General features: G+C 35.4%; 2 protein-coding genes across 2 annotated transcripts in view; one reads left to right on the forward strand and one right to left on the reverse strand.

Moving 5' to 3' along the window:
* LOC105334708 (nuclear pore complex protein Nup93) lies at positions 1 to 15060 on the reverse strand. Its single transcript, XM_011438260.4, has 23 exons — positions 14961 to 15060; positions 14484 to 14671; positions 14121 to 14238; positions 13882 to 13944; positions 13538 to 13666; positions 13330 to 13404; positions 12980 to 13072; positions 12384 to 12523; positions 11811 to 12038; positions 11479 to 11538; positions 11287 to 11364; positions 10765 to 10940; positions 9858 to 10049; positions 6276 to 6402; positions 6107 to 6179; positions 5909 to 5953; positions 5432 to 5548; positions 4976 to 5094; positions 4729 to 4846; positions 4517 to 4600; positions 4031 to 4101; positions 3615 to 3678; positions 1 to 345 (listed from the first exon to the last, which is right to left on the reverse strand). Exons 2-23 carry the CDS (start codon positions 14663 to 14665, stop codon positions 226 to 228), a joined length of 2472 nt encoding a protein of 823 aa, XP_011436562.3. The 5' UTR covers positions 14666 to 14671; positions 14961 to 15060; the 3' UTR covers positions 1 to 225.
* LOC105334707 (tRNA-dihydrouridine(20) synthase [NAD(P)+]-like) overlaps positions 15050 to 22427 on the forward strand; it is a 10301-nt gene continuing 2923 nt past the window's right edge. Inside the window, exons 1-8 of the mRNA XM_066077696.1 lie at positions 15050 to 15151; positions 15296 to 15435; positions 15709 to 15754; positions 16142 to 16233; positions 16373 to 16416; positions 16757 to 16817; positions 17270 to 17317; positions 17490 to 17555. Coding sequence (XP_065933768.1) covers positions 15118 to 15151; positions 15296 to 15435; positions 15709 to 15754; positions 16142 to 16233; positions 16373 to 16416; positions 16757 to 16817; positions 17270 to 17317; positions 17490 to 17555 — 531 coding nt within the window. The 5' untranslated portion in view covers positions 15050 to 15117. The remainder of the gene's footprint in view (positions 15152 to 15295; positions 15436 to 15708; positions 15755 to 16141; positions 16234 to 16372; positions 16417 to 16756; positions 16818 to 17269; positions 17318 to 17489; positions 17556 to 22427) is intronic.

Below are 22427 nucleotides of genomic sequence, written 5' to 3' on the forward strand. Positions count from 1 at the left end.
AACATTGATATCAGGTTTTTAATTAAAAAATCTTCTTCCAATTTGTTGATTGAACAGTTGTTGATTAACTCTGCCTTTTCTTAGCAGAAAAACCACTAAACATTGTTAGATGTTATGTAATGAGAGTTAATATTTTAATATTTTTGATTTAATTTATTATCAATTCATTACAATATAAAGTCTTGAACACAACATTCAGCACCCCGTACTGGTAACCGTCTTGAATTAGTTCATAAGCACTTCGATCTGGACCAGGCGAGCGTTGGTGTCCCCTGGCAGTCTGTAAGGCAGCATTCCTGCAAACATTATCAAGGCTCTTGCCTGACTTCGGAGATAATTTAGGTACTGAAACGAAAAAGGAAATCCTGCTAATTTCCAGTTGCTTACATACGTCATGTGTTTCATTGTTAAATGAAGTTTATATTGGGCACAGAATGTTTAATTAATGTTATCAAAGCACAATATAGGGACCCCAACAACATCTCAAAAGTAGCGTTAAAATGGGCTCGATCCATCAAACAGAGAATGACAGAGGGGAAAACCAGAGGAAACTTGGAGAAGAACTCTGACCACCGAGATAAAAAACACAGGAAAGACCTGGGGTGAAATGGAGAGAATCGCTAAAGATCGTGGTCACTGGAGATCACTGGTTACATCCTTGTGCGTCACCAGGTGCGTAGAGGATAAGTAAATAAGTAAGCATAATGTGCTCAACATTATGATCTACATCTGTTGTGTCTAAAATATAACAAGAGAAAAGTTGTCAATGTGACAGCAAACCGGGTTTTCTTTTATGTGAACTGTATCCATAATCCATGTCAACACGTATCCAGTGAAATGGAGTACCCTATATGCAACATTTTGAAAAAAAATGACCAAGTTCAAAAGCTAGTATTTTTTTCATAAATTATCAGAAATCAAAATCCTAGCAATATGCGCACCTCTGATATATGTACAATTGATCTGCACAAGAACAACTTCCTATCTTCAAAACTGTAGGAGGAGTTATCCGTACAATGAGGGTACCCTATATGCAATATTTTCCCAAAAAATGACTAAGTTCAAAACCTGGTATTTTTTTCATAAATTATCAGAAATCAAAATCCTAGTAATATGCACACCTCTGATATATGTACAATTGATCTGCAAAAGAACAACTTCCTATCTTGAGAACTGTAGGAGGAGTTATCCGTACAATGAGGGTAACCTATATGCAATATTTTCCCAAAAAATGACTAAGTTCAAAACCTGGTATTTTTTTCATAAATTATCAGAAATCAAAATCCTAGCAATATGCACACCTCTGATATATGTACAATTGATCTGCAAAAGAACAACTTCCTATCTTGAGAACTGTAGGAGGAGTTATCCGTACAATGAGGGTACCCTATATGCAATATTTTCCCAAAAAATGACTAAGTTCAAAACCTGGTATTTTTTTCATAAATTATCAGAAATCAAAATCCTAGCAATATGCACACCTCTGATATATGTACAATTGATCTGCAAAACAACAACTTCCTATCTTGAGAACTGTAGGAGGAGTTATCCGTACAATGAGGGTACCCTATATGCAATATTTTCCCAAAAAATGACTAAGTTCAAAACCTGGTATTTTTTTCATAAATTATCAGAAATCAAAATCCTAGCAATATGCACACCTCTGATATATGTACAATTGATCTGCAAAACAACAACTTCCTATCTTGAAAACTGTAGGAGAAGTTATCCGTACAATGAGGGTACCCTTTTGGCATCCGCCCGCCCGCCCGCCCATCCGCCCGCCATTTTCACCATTTTAATAACCGGATTTTTCCGTTGGAAAACCCGGTTAAAAAACCAATGTGCGTGATCTACAACTATTCAGAGTTGTTCGTTTGTGTGAGTGTATTGTGTGATACAACACAAAACCAGGTGCACGTGTGAAAACCAGGCATTGATTCCAACTAATCAAAGCTCACTCATCATAAAGTTTAATAAAGATGATATACAGTAAAAATTATCCAATGATAGTCAAGATTTTATAATCCTCTAGACAAAAACCTTTCATTTCCTTTTAACATATGTGGTTGAATTGTCTTTAAGGTGTAAATCCCTCTGCTATTAATTTTACCTTGTATTTTTAAAATTCTTCATATTGATTTTTATCAGAGTCAATATCAATAGATTTAAATGAAACAAAGTTGAAGTAATGAAGCGCTGCTAGGTTTTTTAAAACTGATAATAAAACTGTCTAATCATGATTTAAAGAAAATTAGACATCGTGAATAGAAAAAGCACTATTTTACTTTCGCGGCATAAAAATAAAAATATGAAATGTATATGAAAATGTATATGAAAATAACATATAGTTACATAAATTGCCAATTCACAATACATAATATTATGAAGCGGTGCTTTTTTAGTTCAGAATAGCACTTTGTTGATAGATTTGTAACAAAAATTTCTTCAATCATAAAGAGTTACAGGTATATATCTTTCTTCATCATAAAATATTGAAAGCATTACATACTAGTGCACTGCATGATAAATTGCCCTAGTTTCTAAAATTTCAGAAAAGATTTTATATTTTTTAATTTGGATAAGATAATAGTAAATCCGATCCATATGTTCAAGAAATGCTAACAAGAGGCCCATTGGCCACATCGCTCACCTGAACAATAATAGACAAAATAAAATCAGCTCTATGAAGTAATATAAAAAATATCTTGACAATGTAGCATAACAGATCCTGCTTTAAAAAATGTGGCTCCATCCTTCTCCTGAAAAATATGCTTTTGATGAATTTGAATCTACACTACCTAAGGTTGCTTACACTAAAGTTGCAGCTTTTCTAGGCAAATGGTTTTTTTACAAAAAGATTTTTTAAAGATATTTATCTATATTTTCCTATGAATAATCCCCCCCCCCCATTGTGGTCTCATCCTTAACCCAGGGATCATGATTTGAACAAATTTGAATCTACCTGAGGATCTTTCCACACAAGTTATAGCTTTTCTGGCCTATTGGGTTTTGAGAAGAAGACTTTTAAAAGATACCAACAAATTTTCAATAATTCTTAATCATCTCCCTGTGAAAGAAGACTTTGCCTTTCAATAAAAAAAACTTGAATTCCCTTTACAAAAGGATGCTATGTACAAAATTTGGTTAAAATTGGCTAAGTAGTTCTGGAGAAGAAATTGAAAATGTATTAAGTTTACAGACAGACAGGCGGACGGACGGTCGGATGGACCCTTGACAAAATGTAATCAGAATAGCCCACTTAAGCTTTCAGCTCACCTGAGCTGAAAGCTGATAACTTTCAGCTCAGGTGAGCTAAAAAGTTTAACTTCATCCAGCATTCAAAACCCATGGCTCAGATTCAGATTCAAGTCCATGAAATATATAAGTTTCATAAGACGCACCATCCATTTAAGTTTGGTAAAGTTAGGACCAGTAGTAACTTAGATATGGCCATTAAAGGTAAAGATAGTACAACTAATAAGTTAGATACAGGGTCCGCTTCAAAAACTTTACCCAGGTCAGGACATCAACGCCTATGCCAGGGGTATAGCATAAGCTCCCCGGACTTCGTCTTGGTGAGCTAAAAAGAACCTTTTATAAATATAGATTACCGTTTCTCTGCCTCCATCTTCTGATCTGCCTTGTCCTGAATAGCCTCCCCTTGGAGCTGAGTTTCTGAAATATTAGTAAGTCATCTGTTCAAGTTTATCACTGATAATTTTAAAGTTGTGTTGGGCACAGGATGTTTACAGTTACATAAGCATAAAGTGCTAAACATCTGTTGTGTCTGTAATCTAATAAACCAACACTATATTCAAATAATTAAATTATTAAAATTACTTATAATTCTAAGGGTGTTTATTTGAAGAAAAAGTTCAAATTTTGCTACACAATATATAAAGGTGCATACAGAGCTACAATATATGTATGTGCTAAAACTTTATCTACAACATTTGACATTTTTAATTGACATCTGTTTATGTACAGTGCCTTCAGCAGCCTTAGAAAGCAATCTGGTGTTACTTACTTGGCATTCTTGTACTGATTATGTAATATGTTCATGGTTGCTATCAAAATATCTGGTAGACATCTTCTGACCTACAAATGAAAATATAAAAATACAATGATGAGAGCATCAATTAAAACATGAAAACATACTCATTCAAATGATGTATACTCTAACTATATATGTATATTCCAGTAGGTTCCCAAATATTTATTTCTTGCATTTATCAACACCAACACCCCCCCCCCCCCATTTTTTTAAAAAATAAAAACATTCATGAAGTCGACAGTAAGGAAATGGAGAACATTCACTCTATCAACTAAATTAAATATATGTTGTCTATAATTAAATTTAAATCAATTTCTATAGAGTGTCATATTGAATACACTTTCTAATGTAGTCTAAAAATGGACACATCCATCCAACTCTCATAAGAAAAATTTTGAAATTGTAAGAGTAAACAGGTCTTTATATGGACAACACAAATCAATAAAACTGATATGTCACCTCATCTGTGTAATGCCTGAAGGCGTTCACTTTATGTTCCACAGCATCAGCTGTCAAGGGAAGTAATTTTAACTGCTTCATCACCTACACAGAAAAATCCAGGATGTCAGGATGAATCACCAATTTACACATACAGATAGAGGATATCCAAATATATCATATCTTAAAAAAAAAAAAATACAAAAGTTATACACAAGGAAAATTCTGTGTACCTCAAAAGCTTCATCTACATTTCCTTCATGGTAAGAATCAAAAAAGGTCAAAAGGTCAAGCAAAAGGTAAAATGTGCTGGTATTTGACCTTGACCCTTCATTATTCCTCTCTCTGTACCTGTAAATGAAATAGACACTGTATATCAGTAATGTGAGGAAAACCAATCCAATGAAAACTTCAGAAAAGAATCTGAAACTTTGTCTGGTATTTTAGAGGTTTATGACCAAAGTACAGTCCATTCCTCACCGTTTGGCGATACTGAGGGCCATGGCTCGGAGCCTGTCCCGAGCAGACTGGGGGGTATTGGGCTGTGATACCACCTGGCTGATCAGTCGATTCAGTAACTCCAGCACTTTGTCATGTTTCTGGGTAAAACATTTCTGCATTAGTACATAAACCTACATAGCTTGTTGTCTACAACTACTAGTATGTCTATGTGATAATTTAAGAAATTTTATGAAGTTAACATTTTGCACTTATCTGCATTAAAAATCAAAATGTGGTTTACTTTTTCCAACACTGATATTCTTACATGTACATTGTACATATTGAAGCCATTAGATGTGAATAAACTGTGCAAAGTACAGTAAAACAGTATTAGAATGAACACGCTTTTCATTCGCTTTCTGGCACTTCGTTATAACTGTGTTTTACTGTATAAACATGCTTATAAATTTAGTACGACTTTAATCACACACTCACATCTCCTAGATCATACAACATGACAGCCTCCTCAAACATTCCCTTGTTTTCTGTATCCCTGGCAACCAGCTCAATGATTCTCTGCGTATCATGGTGAAATTTGTCTATTGCACCCAACTACAACATGGAGTAAATAATTAAAACTAATCAGATTTACCAGAAATATATCACTGGACATCCTAAAAATTCTATGTTAGATACATTTAGTTTCTGGAATGCACTTTGAAATGCATAAAAAGTACAAGGCAACAATTAAGCTTCATATTCTTTCTCTTCTATTCAAATCTATTCAAATCAAGATTTAGGATGACCAAAATTTAGACAGGTCTGAATTCTTGACTGTGGAATTTTTTTATTTGGTTTATAATGATTCGTCATAGCCTTTCTAGGCATATTTAATTATGGACAGGAGGATTTCAATGTTTCATGTGAACAGAGATTTATACAATGCACAGGTTACAGCTTTTCCAAACTCACTCGTCTTGTGCCATCTGGTTCCATCTTCCCCAATAGCATCTCAAACTAAAGAACAGAGTGTAAACATTCAGGGAATAAAGGAATGTACAGGTACAAGTTAGGTTATGCATATGAAGATTCAAAATAATAATTGTAGAGAGCAAGAGGTTCATTTTACATCCACTCTGAGCTAAATTGCAATTCATAATGCATCATTACCTCTCTAGTTTCCAACACAAGCTCACTAACACACGACATGAAGAGATTCTCTCCTTGGGACGTCCTCAGATCACTGCAAGGAAAAATACCAACAGGGTGAATTAAATGGGACATTTGCACGATTTATTGAATTCAAAATGTTATAGTGAGAGAGTGCCCAGTGACTTACTTTAGGAAGTAGAAATACTGCAACGCCTCCCTTGGGTCGGTGGCTTCAAATTTGCGTGTGTACATAGTGATGAGACGGACAAAGTTCAGTCTCCTCAAGGGTCCTTCATCAGATGATTCTTTAATTACTAAACAAACAATTCAAACAAATTTCAGGTATCTTTTCTCAACATGAGATTCAGTTATAACATCATTCTATCAATGGATCTCTTTTTATCAGTCTCCCATAATAGCCAACACCAGATCATATTTTTTTATCAGAATTATAGCATTAAGATGATTAAACATAGGTAATCACAGATTACAAAGCTCACCGAGACGAGACATCACCCTTATGAGACTTCACCTTTATGAGACCACCTTTATCATATTAAATGAAAATCATACTTTATGATCTTGGATATTCATGGATTCTGTTTTGACACAATATCGTATATCATCTGTTAAAAAATTGTATGATAATCATATGTTCATATGTTAATCAGTACAATAATATAAAATTAAATATTGCATCCTATCATATTTACAACATTTATCATATAATACAATAAAATACCATAATAAACAATGATAAGATATGATATTGTAACATATGATATGACATTGTATTGTGTTATACGTTATTGTATTTGATCACATAATACAAAATCAAAATATATAAAACAATATAGTATTATATTACAATATCATATTACATAATACATCATAACATTAAAACATATGATATTATATTGTATAATATAGTATGATATTGTATGATACTGTATCATTTTTGATACATAATATGATATTGTATCATATGATACAGTATAATTTGATACAACATTGTATCATATCAAATGATACAATATTACAGTTGCACCTGCTGTTACGGCCACCTTTAATCAGCGGCCACTCGCCATGAGCGGCCAGTTTTAATCCCGCCCGTTTAGTTTTACACTATATTTTAACTGATTTAAGCGGCCACCTGTCTAACGCGGCCAGCTGCCACTGTTTTTAGGTCCCGTGGCTTCGACATGCCTGTTTTCAACAGCCATTTTGTCTGTTTTGTCACATGACTTTTGAATCTGACATGTGACCCCGTATCAAAAGAAGCCAATCTTCGAAAGCTGATAATGAGTTAATGACAAATAATTGACTGTGTCATTTGAAGTCTGCTGAGATTTAATGTGATAATTGATTATCATAACACCTGTTTTGTGTTGTTTATATATCTACACGTACTTATAATATACTTCATTACAAAGTCATTGTATATGGCCAGTCTTGCGCTGAACAGCTTAACATGTGCAGCAATTAGCCAGTAATATGCACTTTTTTTTCTAGAAAATTTCTTTGAGATAATAAAACAAACGGCTGTATGTGATAAAGAAAAATATCACATAATACAATATCATATTATACATATTGTATCATATGATACAATAATATATTTTACAATATCATACAATACAATTTCATGTGATGTGATAATATATCATATTATATACCAATATCATATTATACAATATTGTATGATACGATATTATAAAATATTACAGTATCATACTAATTTCATGTGATATTACTCTATATTACAGAAACTAATATCATATTATACAATATCGAATGATACAATATTATAGAATATACAATATTGTATCATAGGATACAATATTATATTTTGCAATATCTTATGAAATAGTATCATGTGATAAAATAATAAATTAATAATACAATATAATATTTTACAATATTGTATCATAATATACAATACTATACATTACAATATCATGATACAATATCATAACATAAAAAAAATACAAATTGATATAATATCATATCGTATCATTAAACTTTTTATAATACTACATATGATATTATATTGTATCATATTAAACAATATTGTTTCATACCATACAATACTATATCATAGGAATCATGTTATATCATTTATCAACAAAAACATCTATCTATCGAGCAGGTTTGAGTGAGGTTGGAGATTTCTTTAGCATCCTTGATAATGGAGATCAGGCTCTGCATCTGAAGCAACCTCTGCGTTTCATTTATAATATAGTTAAATCAACTATGCAAGCTATCATCTATAAAACATGTGACCTGTTCCAAAAAAACTAAACCTCATCCAGCATCAGAAACCTATGGCTCAGATTCAGCATTCAAGCCTGTCAGGTGCATCAGATTACATAAGATGCATCTCCATGCAAGTTTGGTGAAGTTCAGACCAGTAATAACTAAGATATCATCATCAGAGGGCACTAGCAATTACAACCTTATCCTGCTCCAGCATCCGCAACCTATGGCTCAGATTCAACATCCATGCCTGTCAGGTGCATCTGTATCATAAGACACACCATCCATTCAAGTTTGGTGAAGTTAGGACCTGTAATAACTAAGATATATTTTTTAGCATCCTTGATAATGGAGATCAAGCTCTGCAACTAAAGCTTCCTCTGTGATTCATTCATATTACAGTTTAATCAACTATGCAAGTTTGAAATAGTTCTATTATCTCTTAAACATGTGACCTGTTCCAAAAAACTTAACCATATCCAGCATCTGAAACCTATGGCTCAGACTCAACATTCAAGCCTGTCAGGTGCAGCAGTATCATAAGACGCACCATCCATGGAAGTCTGGTGAAGTTAGGACAAGTAATAACTAAGATATAATCATCAGAGGGCACCTGTTTCAAAAACTTTTACCACCTCCAAAAACCTTAACCTCCTCCAGCATCCGAAACCTATGGCTCAGATTCAGCATTCAAGCCTGTCTGGTGCATCAGTATCATAAGACGCACCATCCATGGAATTCTGGTGAAGTTAGAACAAGTAGTAACTAAGATATAATCATCAAAGGGCACCTGCAACAAAAAATTTAACCAGCTCTAAAAACCTTAACCTCTTTCAGCATCTGTAACCTATAGCTCAGATTCAGCACCCAAGCCTGCCTGGTGCATCAGTATTATAAGACACACCATCCATGCAAGTTTGGTGAAGTACGGACCAGCAGTAACTTAGATATTGCTATCAAGGGCACCTGCAACAAAAACTTTAACCTACTCCAAAAACCTTAACCTCCTCCAGCATCCGAAACCTATAGCTCAGATTCAGCACTCAAGCCTGTCGGGTGCATTAGTATCATAAGACACACCATCCATGCAAGTTTGGTGAAGTACGGACCTGCAGTAACTTAGATATTGCTATCAAAGGGCACCTGCAACAAAAACTTTAACCTGGTCCAACAACCTTAACCTCCTCCAGCATCTGAAATTTAGGACTCAGATTCAGCATCCAAGTCTTTCAAGTCCATAAGTAGGTCCAGATGCATCATCCATGCAAGTTTGGTGAAGATAGGACAAGTAATAGCTTAGATACAGGACCTGCAACAAAAACTTTAACCAGGTCCGGACGCCGACGCCGAGGGTATAGCATAAGCTCCCCCTGACTTCGTCTCGGTGAGCTAAAAACACAATACTTATAACCTTGATCATTTGTTTAAAGATTGTTTCAATCTACCAGCTAACTGTACAATTATCTGCCAAGTCAATTGATAAGTTGTGTTACACACTATACAATGTACTTACACAGCTGAGCTTGAGTAGAAGGAGGGAGCATCAGCATCTTGAGTTCATACAGAACCAGAGCTACATGGACAGCGTGGCAGAGGAGGCGGTCAATCCGGGACATGAACTCAACGGCTGCCTCAAACTGAGCCGTCAGGATGAGAATTTGGAAGTAAAGGAAGGGGTTCTGGTACCCATTGAAATGGCTTTCACCTAGAGTAGCAAAAATATATAATTATATATATATGGAAATATAGAAGTGTCATGGAAAAGTAGGATAAAAAAAGAAATCGGTCAGTGTAAACAGAAAATCAAGGGTTTCTTAAAAAATAAAATTGTGACATTGTCATAATCAGATTATCAGGTAAACTTATCAATCATTTGATAATGATGCAGGTAAATACATATACCTGTACAGAGTACTCCAACTTAAAACATACATAAACTTGTCTGCTCCAAATTAAGCACAATCTTCCCAATCAACTCATAAATTGATTAGCCTAATCATAAATTAGAGTGTTTGAAGCAGTCTCCAGGTGTATTTGCTTCAAATGCCTTAGTACATGTATATTTGATTAAAGTGGACAAATCCATCAGCTATCCACTTTAATATAATAACTTCTAAATTTGGAAATTGGAATGTGTACAGTATTTCATATCATGCAATGACAAAACTTAGCAGTGCTACTTACATGTAAATGTTTAAAATGAATTCTGATTTGTTATAAGATGGGGAATAAAATAAGGCACACATAAACATTATTTCAAATTTTTGGTACAATAATTATAACTTTTTATGCCAAATGTAGCCAAAAATAGTACAAATTTAACCATCAAGAAGAAAATAAAGTCTGTACTATCACTTCATAACAAAACTGTTACATGTGATGCTACATTATTTCATCAGATACTAAGTGACAAAACTTACCAAAGTCTTCATAGAGAAGACTCTGTAGCCGCTGGAGAGTAAAGCCGTCCTGTCGAGAGGGGTCAGAGTCCCCCTGGATCTGGGATAATTTGATCCACAGGTAGTCGTCGATTTTATCGGCTATCTCTGAATGATCTTCTGCAGGATCACATCGCCCCACTACACAGAACACTGCCCTGTAAGTACAAGTCTAGGATCTAAAACTAGTTCAATTCAAATTAACACATGTATCCGTTTACATTACAAGGCAAGCTACTTACCAATATCCAAGCACTGATTGACATTATCAACATAACAAACTTTGGCAAATACAACATAAAGCAATATTTGTTTTACAAATTACAATAAAATTAGAAACTGACAACAAAACCAAACAAAACTTCTGAAAACATTAAACTAATCAGTTTATTTCTTACACATTATTACTTACTTTAATGTTCTGAATCAGGCAATTAAGGAAAAAATCCACAAATTACTCTCACTGACGGTAGAAAAAGTTAGCAGCAATCTCTGAATAATTACCTTTTGTAAGGATCGTTTTGATTCTTAATGATTCGGCGATAATGAAGATTGATCTTTGTTTCGCTGGCGGCAGACAATCTACATGTACAATGTCTATCATTTTAAAACAAGAATTTTCAACCAATATTTAATACAAAGTATCTTTGTTCAGTATTATCATGTTATAAATACTTGTATGTGACACTTATTCACCTGTTGTCTTCATCTGTGACATATTCTCTGAGAAAAGCAGGAAAGTCCCCAAGACTGTGACTGAAAGAGAAATTGCTTTATGATCAACTTTTGAGGTAAAGTGTATAGTACCGGTAATGTCTACTTGAATTCTATTAGGACATTTTTCCTTAAAATTGCTTTAAAACAACTTCTGATTCTTATTTAATAACTTAATCAGTCACTAAGGAGATGTACATCATTAAAATAGAGTTTTTGCACACACAACTAACCTGAAAATCACCTTTAAGTATCCTAATCAATGTGCGGGTCATTCATTGACAATGATAAGCAAAATGAGTCCATGTACTTACGATGCTTTTTCTGTGACCTGTAATGCAGCTTGGAGGTCGCCACACCTCAGACAGAAATAGATCATAGCCCAGACCGGGTGTCCGTCCACATGCCCATCCTCCAGGCCCTTGATGTGAGGCGGGCGGACGTTGAGGTAACTCTTGACCTGGTTGTAGGTGGAGGGGATTCCCCCAAGCTGGGCCTGCTGAAGGTTACTGTAGATCGTGTTCTGTATGTGTTTAGAGTACCTAGAATGCAGCAATTTTATCTTTTATCATCTTTACATTTATACTACAAGAAAAGCTCTGAGACATGCATCATGACATTAACTCTTCATATACATGTACAGTACTGTATCTCTTATCATGATTAATTTAATTGACAATGTTCTTGGAAATACTTCTAATACATGTTGACATCTGAACATGTGCATTTTACATTGTATATTTGACTACTACATACAAGTGTACAACAGTTTTACAAGTGTGCATGGATTTTGTAAATTTTACATTTATGACTACTGCAAAGTACATGGATCAATCCATTTTACAGGTGCTTTTTAAGTACATGATATTTTGTATGGGACTGCTTACATTTGCTCCAGGTACTCCTTGCCTTTCTGTACAAAAGCGGCCTGTGTGCGGTAGTCTGTGCGCGACTCCTTCACACTGTTAGAGGAGATCATGGGGACATCTACCATGTACCTCACTTGTTCCCACAGGTCCATCACAGGCTGGGAACAAAATCAAAAAGACCAATCACACAAAATAAAGTGCCAATAAGAATTAGAGGCAACAACTTTATTGGGTATACACAGGGACAAGTTCATTTAGCATTATTTCCCAAACTGGTAAAACAATTTTACTTTATCTTTAACTCACACAATCTCATTTTTTCTTTAATAAAGTGAACAAAATGAGATACACTGGTATCTGTATTATTATGATTACAATTTGTGATGGGGAAATTGGACAAAAATTCCCCCTTATTTATCACCTAACATACTTTTGTGGTGGATAAGTGAGATAACAATTTTACTTCATCTTTAACTCACACAAACTCATTGGTATCTTGATTTCTGCATTTGTGATGGGGAATTGGACAAAAATTATCCTCTTGTAAGTCTTGTTAATTACCTAACATACTTCTGTGGTGTATAAATGAGATAACCAGAAACAGTCAACTGTACCTTATCATCAAGACTGACGGCCACATCAGAGAAGGCGTCCACCAGGCTGGGCCGAATGCTGCCCTGCAGGACTTGTTCATTGTACATGTACACCTAGGAAGCAACAGAAACCTAGTCACATCAGGAGAAATCATGATTCAAATGATACATGCACTCTTAAACAACAGAAATGATGGTCCGTTTTCTATACAAATGGCATCTAATGTTGATAATTCTGATGAGGAAGGTCCCCTTTACATGCTTATACATTTGCATATTGTGTTATATTTTGCCTACCTTAACACAATGCTTAAAAGATTTTAATTAGTTATAGTGTTTAACACTATTTACATGTACGTTGCAAACTTTACCTGTCTAGCATATGCCATCTCTATGTTGTTGAGATTACTTCGACCATGCATGCTGACAGGATCCACAGCAAAACTCTAACCGAATAAAGAAAAAATTATTATTACATCACATATAATTTGAATTACAAAAGACACACTTACAGCTCATGGAGAATGCACACACTAAGGCTTACCATCTAGACCTCACCATGCTTTAAAAGAGCCTTACCTCTGCCTCTGGTTGGAAGTCTGTTGTCTCCTGGTTCAGACCCCGAAGTGTGTTCAGAATTTTTTGTTTTTCTCTTTCCCATTCATTTTCCATGCATTCCCAGTGTCTCCTCTCAGATTCCTCGAATGTCTGAAAATATTGTTTTTTTATTTGTCATACCTTTGAAATCAAAGGGAAGGGGCTTATTGAATAAAGATTAGTGAGTGTAAATCTTGTCCGGCTTTCTTAAAACTAAAACAGAACCCTCTCTTAAATTACATGTGTAACAGGTAGTTAAATCATAAAGATTTATTTAACATTTTTAAAATAAAAAATACATATGACTTCTATGGTTCATTACTTACATGTTTCCTTGTTTGCTCAATCACTGCCAACAAAGCATTTTCTCTTTCATTTTTTAAGAAGCTCTGGAAGTAAGAGAAAACAAAAACATCCTTGAGTAATTTTCAAAACAGGCTTTAAAAGCAAGGTTTTATAGGGACAGTTGTGTTAAAGAGAAACGATATGTACTGCTAATATATTGTTTAAAAATTCAGTTCAACTTTACTAACGTAAACTTTTTGGTTTAATTACAGCTTCTTACTTGAATGTCGGTGTCTTTTACTGGTTCTAGAGGCTCAAATGTCTTGGATGCACTCAAGCCTTCTAGTTTCTGAGAAATTTTTGGTACATCATATCCTTTAGTACCCAACAATATGGACCTGGAAGAAAATAAATTCATAAAATTAGAGGATAAAAACAATTCATGGTTCTTTTAGAAATTATTTAATAATATTTCATATCAAATACACTCTTGAAAAACGATGATCCTAACAGATTGATGTGGACGTATGTCAAATACAGAGCATCGTTTAAATAAAAAGTTGTCTTAAAACTTAGTCAAATTGTAAAAATGTTATCCTTTATGAAGAATGAAACAAGAGAATCCTTTGATTATAATACTTACGCTCTAACATCAGTGGAGTCTTGACTGATGGGGGCAACTTTAGACAGCAGACGGGACCCTGCTTCAAGGATCTGTGCTATATTCCTGTTGACTCTTGGTAAGTCTGAGGCGCTGTCAAATTCAGCAGTCAGCTGCTCAGCTTGTTGTCGAAGATCAGAAAAATCAGCAACATCTGTCTCCATTTTCCCCTAGTTACACAAAGTGAAAAACGTTTCATGTAAATATATCAACCCCACAAACCTGTTTATAATTCAAGAGTTAGTACGTGTCCCTATAAATGATAAAATCTTATTATTTGTAGAAAGGACTTACCTGCTAAGCTAAACTTATTTTTAAAAAACCCTTATTTACGATTTCGGTGTATAAAATTATGTTCTTACAATCTTAGTTGCTTATAATCATTCTATATCCCGCATAAATGAGAGTTTACAATGAATTGTGATAATGTTTCCCTAGTTAATGCAAAAATACACTTACTTTTACTTTCACATGTGTAAATAAGCCGCCATACAAAAGTCATCAGCCGCATGCGCTGAAAGGCGCACGTCTTTTTAGCGTTTGCAGAAAAGGTTTAAAAACTGCTTGCTCAAAGCGTTAGGTACACATTGACAAAAATGGCTGCGCCCATAAGTTCATGATTTTTTGGATAGTGTATTGCATTTTTCAGGGTAAGTTGCGAGAAATGATGATAAACAATGATAAATAAATGAATACCTATTTGCTGTTATTAATTTTTGAATTATGATTTTAATTCATCTCTTTATCGAGAATTATCAGATAGTTCGTTCATTTAATAAGACATTTGTTATCAGGATCTAACAGCTGTCTAAAGATGGTGAAGAATTCAGAATTATATGAAAATAAGACCATCTTAGCCCCAATGGTTCGGGTTGGAACCTTACCCATGAGGCTTTTGGCCGTGAAATATGGGGCTGATTTAGTATACTGTGAGGTAACAAATTCTAGTAAAATCTGAATTGAAATCATATTATTAATCGGTTAAAATTACATGTATCCTGAATTTTTTGTAAAATGAATATGATTTACATTGCCACCAAGTGGGCGAGTGCAGCATAAACTGAATTAAAAATTCAAGATTTCAGCTCCAGATGAGTAATCAATTAAAGTGTGGTTTACCGTTTGGACGCATTGATCATGCCATACACATGACTGATAATCAATCTGCTGTTAATTTTATAAATAATATTTTTTTTTCTTTTTACAGGAAATTATTGACTTCAAAATTCTAAAGTCTAAAAGAGTTGAAAATGGTTAGTGTAATATTAAAAATTACTTGAACATTGTAGTGATTGTACTTCTTACTATTGATTCAAAATCTTTAAACTTCTTTATAAAAAGCTATAGGAGTGTCCCAACAGTATCAATACCAATTCCATTAAAATGGACTAAGGCAATTAGCATAGGTTATTTACATCTCTTTCTTTCTCCCTGATCCTCACATATGGATCTTTATTCTTAAAGAGTTTCTAGGATAAGAATGAGGACTATTATCAGATGAGTTGCAGTTAAAAAAAATGAAAATGTACAGCTTAAGTTCGATATATTCCTGCTGTAAATAATGCTTGTGCAAACAGTCATTTTCTCTTTGTAAACCAGTATTTTCTAAATAATTATATGCACTTTTTTCATGTGCAAAGATGCCCTAGGAACAACAGATTTTGTTTTGAGTGATGGCACTATCATCTTTAGAACACATCCACAAGAAAAAGACAAGCTCATTTTTCAGATAGTAAGTACCGGTACATGTGTTTTGGTAGATTGTACTATGAACATAATAACATTTACTTCTAATTAAGCTTTTGACTATAAAATGTAGCATTATAGTAGAGAATGCCATATTATATATGATTATGCACATGTACTTTCAGGGAACTGCTGATGCAAAGAGAGCTCTGAAAGCTGCCCAAAGAATGTGAGTAGTGGTATTCTGTTTGTAAATCCAATTTAGATTTTTCAGAAATATCAAATACGTGTTCTTTGATCCAGGGAAATATTTCCCCCACATTGTTTTTTTAGCCCCTTTTGCATTCGTTGTCAGCAAGTGAATTTAGGACTGGGCAAAAACTAATGTCTCATATTATTTCTCTTTAAATAAAACTGTGTCTGGCTTAATTCAATATGGGGCAAAGCTGTTTGCAAGTGTAGAAGGGTTAAAATTACACTGGATGAAAATGTGAGAATTTAGAAAAAGAAGAAAAAGCTTTTTTCTGTAGGCCTACTATTACATGAAATTGTATTCTATGCATTGACAGAGAAGACTTGGTTTCTGGTGTTGATGTCAATATGGGCTGTCCAAAAGAATTCTCAATTAAGGTGAGTTTAAGGTTATTTGCAGATATCATGTGTAAACCTTATATCTTCTCTGCATGTGTGGATGATGATCATGAAAGTGGGTCTAGGGAGTTGCACTGGTAAACTTTTTGTTGTTGAAAAAGTACAAATTAAATACTGTAGATTGGTAAATAATCACGATGGTTTTAATTTGACTATGTTCGCGATTTAATATTTTTCCGCGAAATTAAACCCATCGTGAATACTATCATTAGTTTTCAAAAATGTTTCAATGCTTATTTTCTTATCAATTGATTTTTAAGCAGCGTGAAATTAAAACCATTGTGATTGGTACTTTAATAGAAATCGTGAAATTTTAACACTGTGGAATTAAAACGACTTACAGTAGTTCCCTTTGACTGAGGCAGTTTCTGAGAATTTCAAATGATATTTCCTCTAACATTAATTTTGTTGTTCATTCACTTTTCATATAGGGAGGAATGGGAGCTGCCTTACTTAGTCAACCAGAAAAGATCAAAGAGGTAATTATTTTTTTCAACTACAAAGTTACTGTTTCTACAAGATTATTAATGTCATACATGCAGAAATAAGGTTCGATTCTGTTAGATTTACATGTAGATCATGTTTGAAGATTTTTATGAGATAGATGTTGTATACCGGTATTTACCTCAATATACAAATTGCCTGTTTCAGATTCTTACCACGCTGGTTAATGGACTCTCTGTGCCTGTGACTTGTAAGATCCGAATTCTACCTGAGGTAAACTGATGTTCTGATTTTAATTTAAATTTTTAAATTTTACATGAAATAAATATTGCCGGTAAATAAAAAAAAGGAATAAAAACAAAGTACATGTATTAGAATGGTAGAAAGCACAAATTCATGTAGATACAAATACCTTGTAGAAACAAGTATAAGCAATCATGAACCAATAGCTAAGATAGAGTTACATTTCTCATTCTCTTTTAATTTAAAATAGATTGACACAGGTTTGTAACAGCATTTGCTGCATTTTGTTTTCTGACTTTAAATACAACTACCTGCACATGTACCTTTATACCGGTGTCATATAATATTTTGAACCCCGCGATATATTGAACCCGGGTTCAAAATATCGCTGCGATATATTGAACCCCCCCATAAAATATTGAACCCAGGTTCAATATTTTATGGCCGCGATATTTTGAACCCCCCTCTTTTTTTCATTGCTATTGGAGAGGGGCTTCAAAATATTATGGCTGCGATATTTTGAACCCTCCTCTATTTTTCCAATTCCCATTGGAGAGGGGGTTCAAAATATTATGGCCGCGATATTTCGAACCCCCCTCTATTTTTCATTGCTATTGGAGAGGGGGTTCAAAATATTATGGCTGCGATATATTGAACCCCCTACCTTTTTCCAATTCCCATTGGATAGGGGGTTCAAAATATTATGGCCGTGATATTTTGAACCCCCCTCTATTTTTCATTGCTATTGGAGAGGGGGTTCAAAATATTATGGCCACAAAATTTTGAACCCCCTCTATTTTTCCAATTCCCATTGGAGAGGGGGTTCAAAATATTATGGCCGCGATATTTTGAACCCCCCTCTATTTTTCATTGCTTTTGGAGAGGGGCTTCAAAATATTATGGCTGCGATATATTGAACCCCCCTCTATTTTTCCAATTCCCATTGGAGAGGGGGTTCAAAATATTATGGCTGCGATATATTGAACCCCCTACCTTTTTCCAATTCCCATTGGATAGGGGGTTCAAAATATTATGGCCGCGATATTTTGAACCCCCTTCTATTTTTCATTGCTTTTGGAGAGGGGCTTCAAAATATTATGGCTGTGATATATTGAACCCCCTACCTATTTTCAATTCCCATTGGAGAGGGGTTCAAAATATTATGGCTGCGATATATTGAACCCCCTACCTTTTTCCAATTCCCATTGGATAGGGGGTTCAAAATATTATGGCCGCGATATTTTGAACCCCCCTCTATTTTTCATTGCTTTTGGAGAGGGGGTTCAAAATATTATGGCTGCGATATATTGAACCCCCTACCTCTTTCCAATTCCCATTGGATAGGGGGTTCAAAATATTATGGCCGCGATATTTTGAACCCCCCTCTATTTTTTATTGCTATTGGAGAGGGGGTTCAAAATATTATGGCCACAAAATTTTGAACCCCCTCTATTTTTCCAATTCCCATTGGAGAGGGGGTTCAAAATATTATGGCCGCGATATTTTGAACCCCCCTCTATTTTTCATTGCTTTTGGAGAGGGGCTTCAAAATATTATGGCTGCGATATATTGAACCCCCCTCTATTTTTCCAATTCCCATTGGAGAGGGGGTTCAAAATATTATGGCCGCGATATTTTGAACCCCCATTTATTTTTCCAATTCCCATTGGAGAGGGGGTTCAAAATATTATGGCCGCGATATTTTGAACCCCCCTCTATTTTTCATTGCTTTTGGAGAGGGGCTTCAAAATATTATGGCTGCGATATATTGAGCCCCCTACCTATTTTCAATTCCCATTGGAGAGGGGTTCAAAATATTATGGCTGCGATATATTGAACCCCCTACCTTTTTCCAATTCCCATTGGAGAGGGGGTTCAAAATATTATGGCCGCGATATTTTGAACCCCCCTCCATTTTTCATTGCTTTTGGAGAGGGGTTCAAAATATTATGGCCGCGATATTTTGAATCCCCTCTATTTTTCATTGATTTTGGAGAGGGGGTACAAAATGTAATGGCTGCGATATACATGTATTGAACCCCCTACCTATTTCCAATTCCAATATATATCGCAGCCATAATATTTTGAACCCCCTCTCCAAAGGGAATATTTGAACACCTTCTCCAATAGCAATGAAAAATTAAGGGGGGTTCAAATTATCGCGGCCATAATATTTTGAACCCCCTCTCCAAAGGAAATTGGAAACAGTAGGGGGTTCAATATATCGCAGCCATAATATTTTGAACCCCCTCTCCAAAGGAAAATGGAAACAGTAGGGGGTTCAATATATCGCAGCCATAATATTTTGAACCCCCTCTCCAAAGGAAATTGGAAACAAAAGGGGGTTCAATATATCGCAGCCATAATATTTTACACCCCCTCTCCAATAGCAATAAAAAATGGAGAGGGGTTCAAAATATCGCAGCCATAATATTTTGAACCCCCTCTCCAATGGAAATTGGAAATAGGTAGGGGGTTCAATATATCGCAGCCATAATATTTTGAACCCCCTCTCCAAAGGAAATTGGAAACAGTAGGGGGTTCAATATATTGCAGCCATAATATTTTGAACCCCCTCTCCAAAGGAAATTGGAAACAGTAGGGGGTTCAATATATCGCAGCCATAATATTTTGAACCCCCTCTCCAATAGGAATGGAAACAGTAGGGGGTTCAATATATCGCAGCCATAATATTTTGAACCCCCTCTCCAAAGGAAATTGGAAACAGTAGGGGGTTCAATATATCGCAGCCATAATATTTTGAACCCCCTCTCCCAAGGAAATTGGAAACAGTAGGGGGTTCAATATATCGCAGCCATAATATTTTGAACCCCCTCTCCAATAGCAATAAAAAATGGAGGGGGGTTCAAAATATCGCAGCCATAATATTTTGAACCCCCTCTCCGATGGAAATAGGTAGGGGGTTCAATATATCGCGGCCATAATATTTTGAACCCCCTCTCCAATAGGAATTGGAAATAGGTAGGGGGTTCAATATATCGCAGCCATAATATTTTGAACCCCCTCTCCAAAGGAAATTGGAAACAGTAGGGGGTTCAATATATCGCAGCCATAATATTTTGAACCCCCTCTCCCAAGGAAATTGGAAACAGTAGGGGGTTCAATATATCGCAGCCATAATATTTTGAACCCCCTCTCCAATAGCAATAAAAAATGGAGGGGGGTTCAAAATATCGCAGCCATAATATTTTGAACCCCCTCTCCGATGGAAATAGGTAGGGGGTTCAATATATCGCGGCCATAATATTTTGAACCCCCTCTCCAATAGGAATTGGAAATAGGTAGGGGGTTCAATATATCGCAGCCATAATATTTTGAACCCCCTCTCCAAAGGAAATTGGAAACAGTAGGGGGTTCAATATATTGCAGCCATAATATTTTGAACCCCCTCTCCAATAGCAATAAAAAATGGAGGGGGGTTCAAAATATCGCAGCCATAATATTTTGAACCCCCTCTCCGATGGAAATAGGTAGGGGGTTCAATATATCGCGGCCATAATATTTTGAACCCCCTCTCCAATAGGAATTGGAAATAGGTAGGGGGTTCAATATATTGCAGCCATAATATTTTGAACCCCCTATTCAAAGGGAATATTTGAACCCCTTCTCCAATAGCAATGAAAAATTGAGGGGGGTTCAAATTATCACGGCCATAATATTTTGAACCCCCTCTCCAAAAGAAATTGGAAACAGTAGGGGGTTCAATATATTGCAGCCATAATATTTTGAACCCCCTCTCCAATAGCAATAAAAATGGAGGGGGGTTCAAAATATCGCAGCCATAATATTTTGAACCCCCTCCCCAAAGGGAATTGGAAATAGGTAGGGGGTTCAATATATCGCAGCCATAATATTTTGAACCCCCTCTCCAAAGGAAATTGGAAACAGTAGGGGGTTCAATATATCGCGGCCATAATATTTTGAACCCCCTCTCCAATAGCAATAAAAAATGGAGGGGGGTTCAAAATATCGCAGCCATAATATTTTGAACCCCCTCTCCGATGGAAATAGGTAGGGGGTTCAATATATCGCGGCCATAATATTTTGAACCCCCTCTCCAATAGGAATTGGAAATAGGTAGGGGGTTCAATATATCGCAGCCATAATATTTTGAACCCCCTCTCCAAAGGAAATTGGAAACAGTAGGGGGTTCAATATATCGCAGCCATAATATTTTGAACCCCCTCTCCCAAGGAAATTGGAAACAGTAGGGGGTTCAATATATCGCAGCCATAATATTTTGAACCCCCTCTCCAATAGCAATAAAAAATGGAGGGGGGTTCAAAATATCGCAGCCATAATATTTTGAACCCCCTCTCCGATGGAAATAGGTAGGGGGTTCAATATATCGCGGCCATAATATTTTGAACCCCCTCTCCAATAGGAATTGGAAATAGGTAGGGGGTTCAATATATCGCAGCCATAATATTTTGAACCCCCTCTCCAAAGGAAATTGGAAACAGTAGGGGGTTCAATATATTGCAGCCATAATATTTTGAACCCCCTCTCCAATAGCAATAAAAAATGGAGGGGGGTTCAAAATATCGCAGCCATAATATTTTGAACCCCCTCTCCGATGGAAATAGGTAGGGGGTTCAATATATCGCGGCCATAATATTTTGAACCCCCTCTCCAATAGGAATTGGAAATAGGTAGGGGGTTCAATATATTGCAGCCATAATATTTTGAACCCCCTATTCAAAGGGAATATTTGAACCCCTTCTCCAATAGCAATGAAAAATTGAGGGGGGTTCAAATTATCACGGCCATAATATTTTGAACCCCCTCTCCAAAAGAAATTGGAAACAGTAGGGGGTTCAATATATTGCAGCCATAATATTTTGAACCCCCTCTCCAATAGCAATAAAAATGGAGGGGGGT

Source organism: Magallana gigas, chromosome 3, assembly GCF_963853765.1.
Source record: "Magallana gigas chromosome 3, xbMagGiga1.1, whole genome shotgun sequence".
Taxonomy (NCBI): domain Eukaryota; kingdom Metazoa; phylum Mollusca; class Bivalvia; order Ostreida; family Ostreidae; genus Magallana; species Magallana gigas.

Bases quoted from the DNA above. Each gene is read 5' to 3' on its own strand.
- LOC105334708 (XM_011438260.4), bottom strand. From the start codon at position 14,665: ATGGAGACAGATGTTGCTGATTTTTCTGATCTTCGACAACAAGCTGAG. The intron at 14,239-14,483 runs GTAAGTATTATA...ATTTTCTTCCAG, and splicing joins GACTCCACTGATGTTAGAGC to GTCCATATTGTTGGGTACTA. The intron at 346-3,614 runs GTAATCTATATT...TTTTCGTTTCAG, and splicing joins AAGATGGAGGCAGAGAAACG to TACCTAAATTATCTCCGAAG.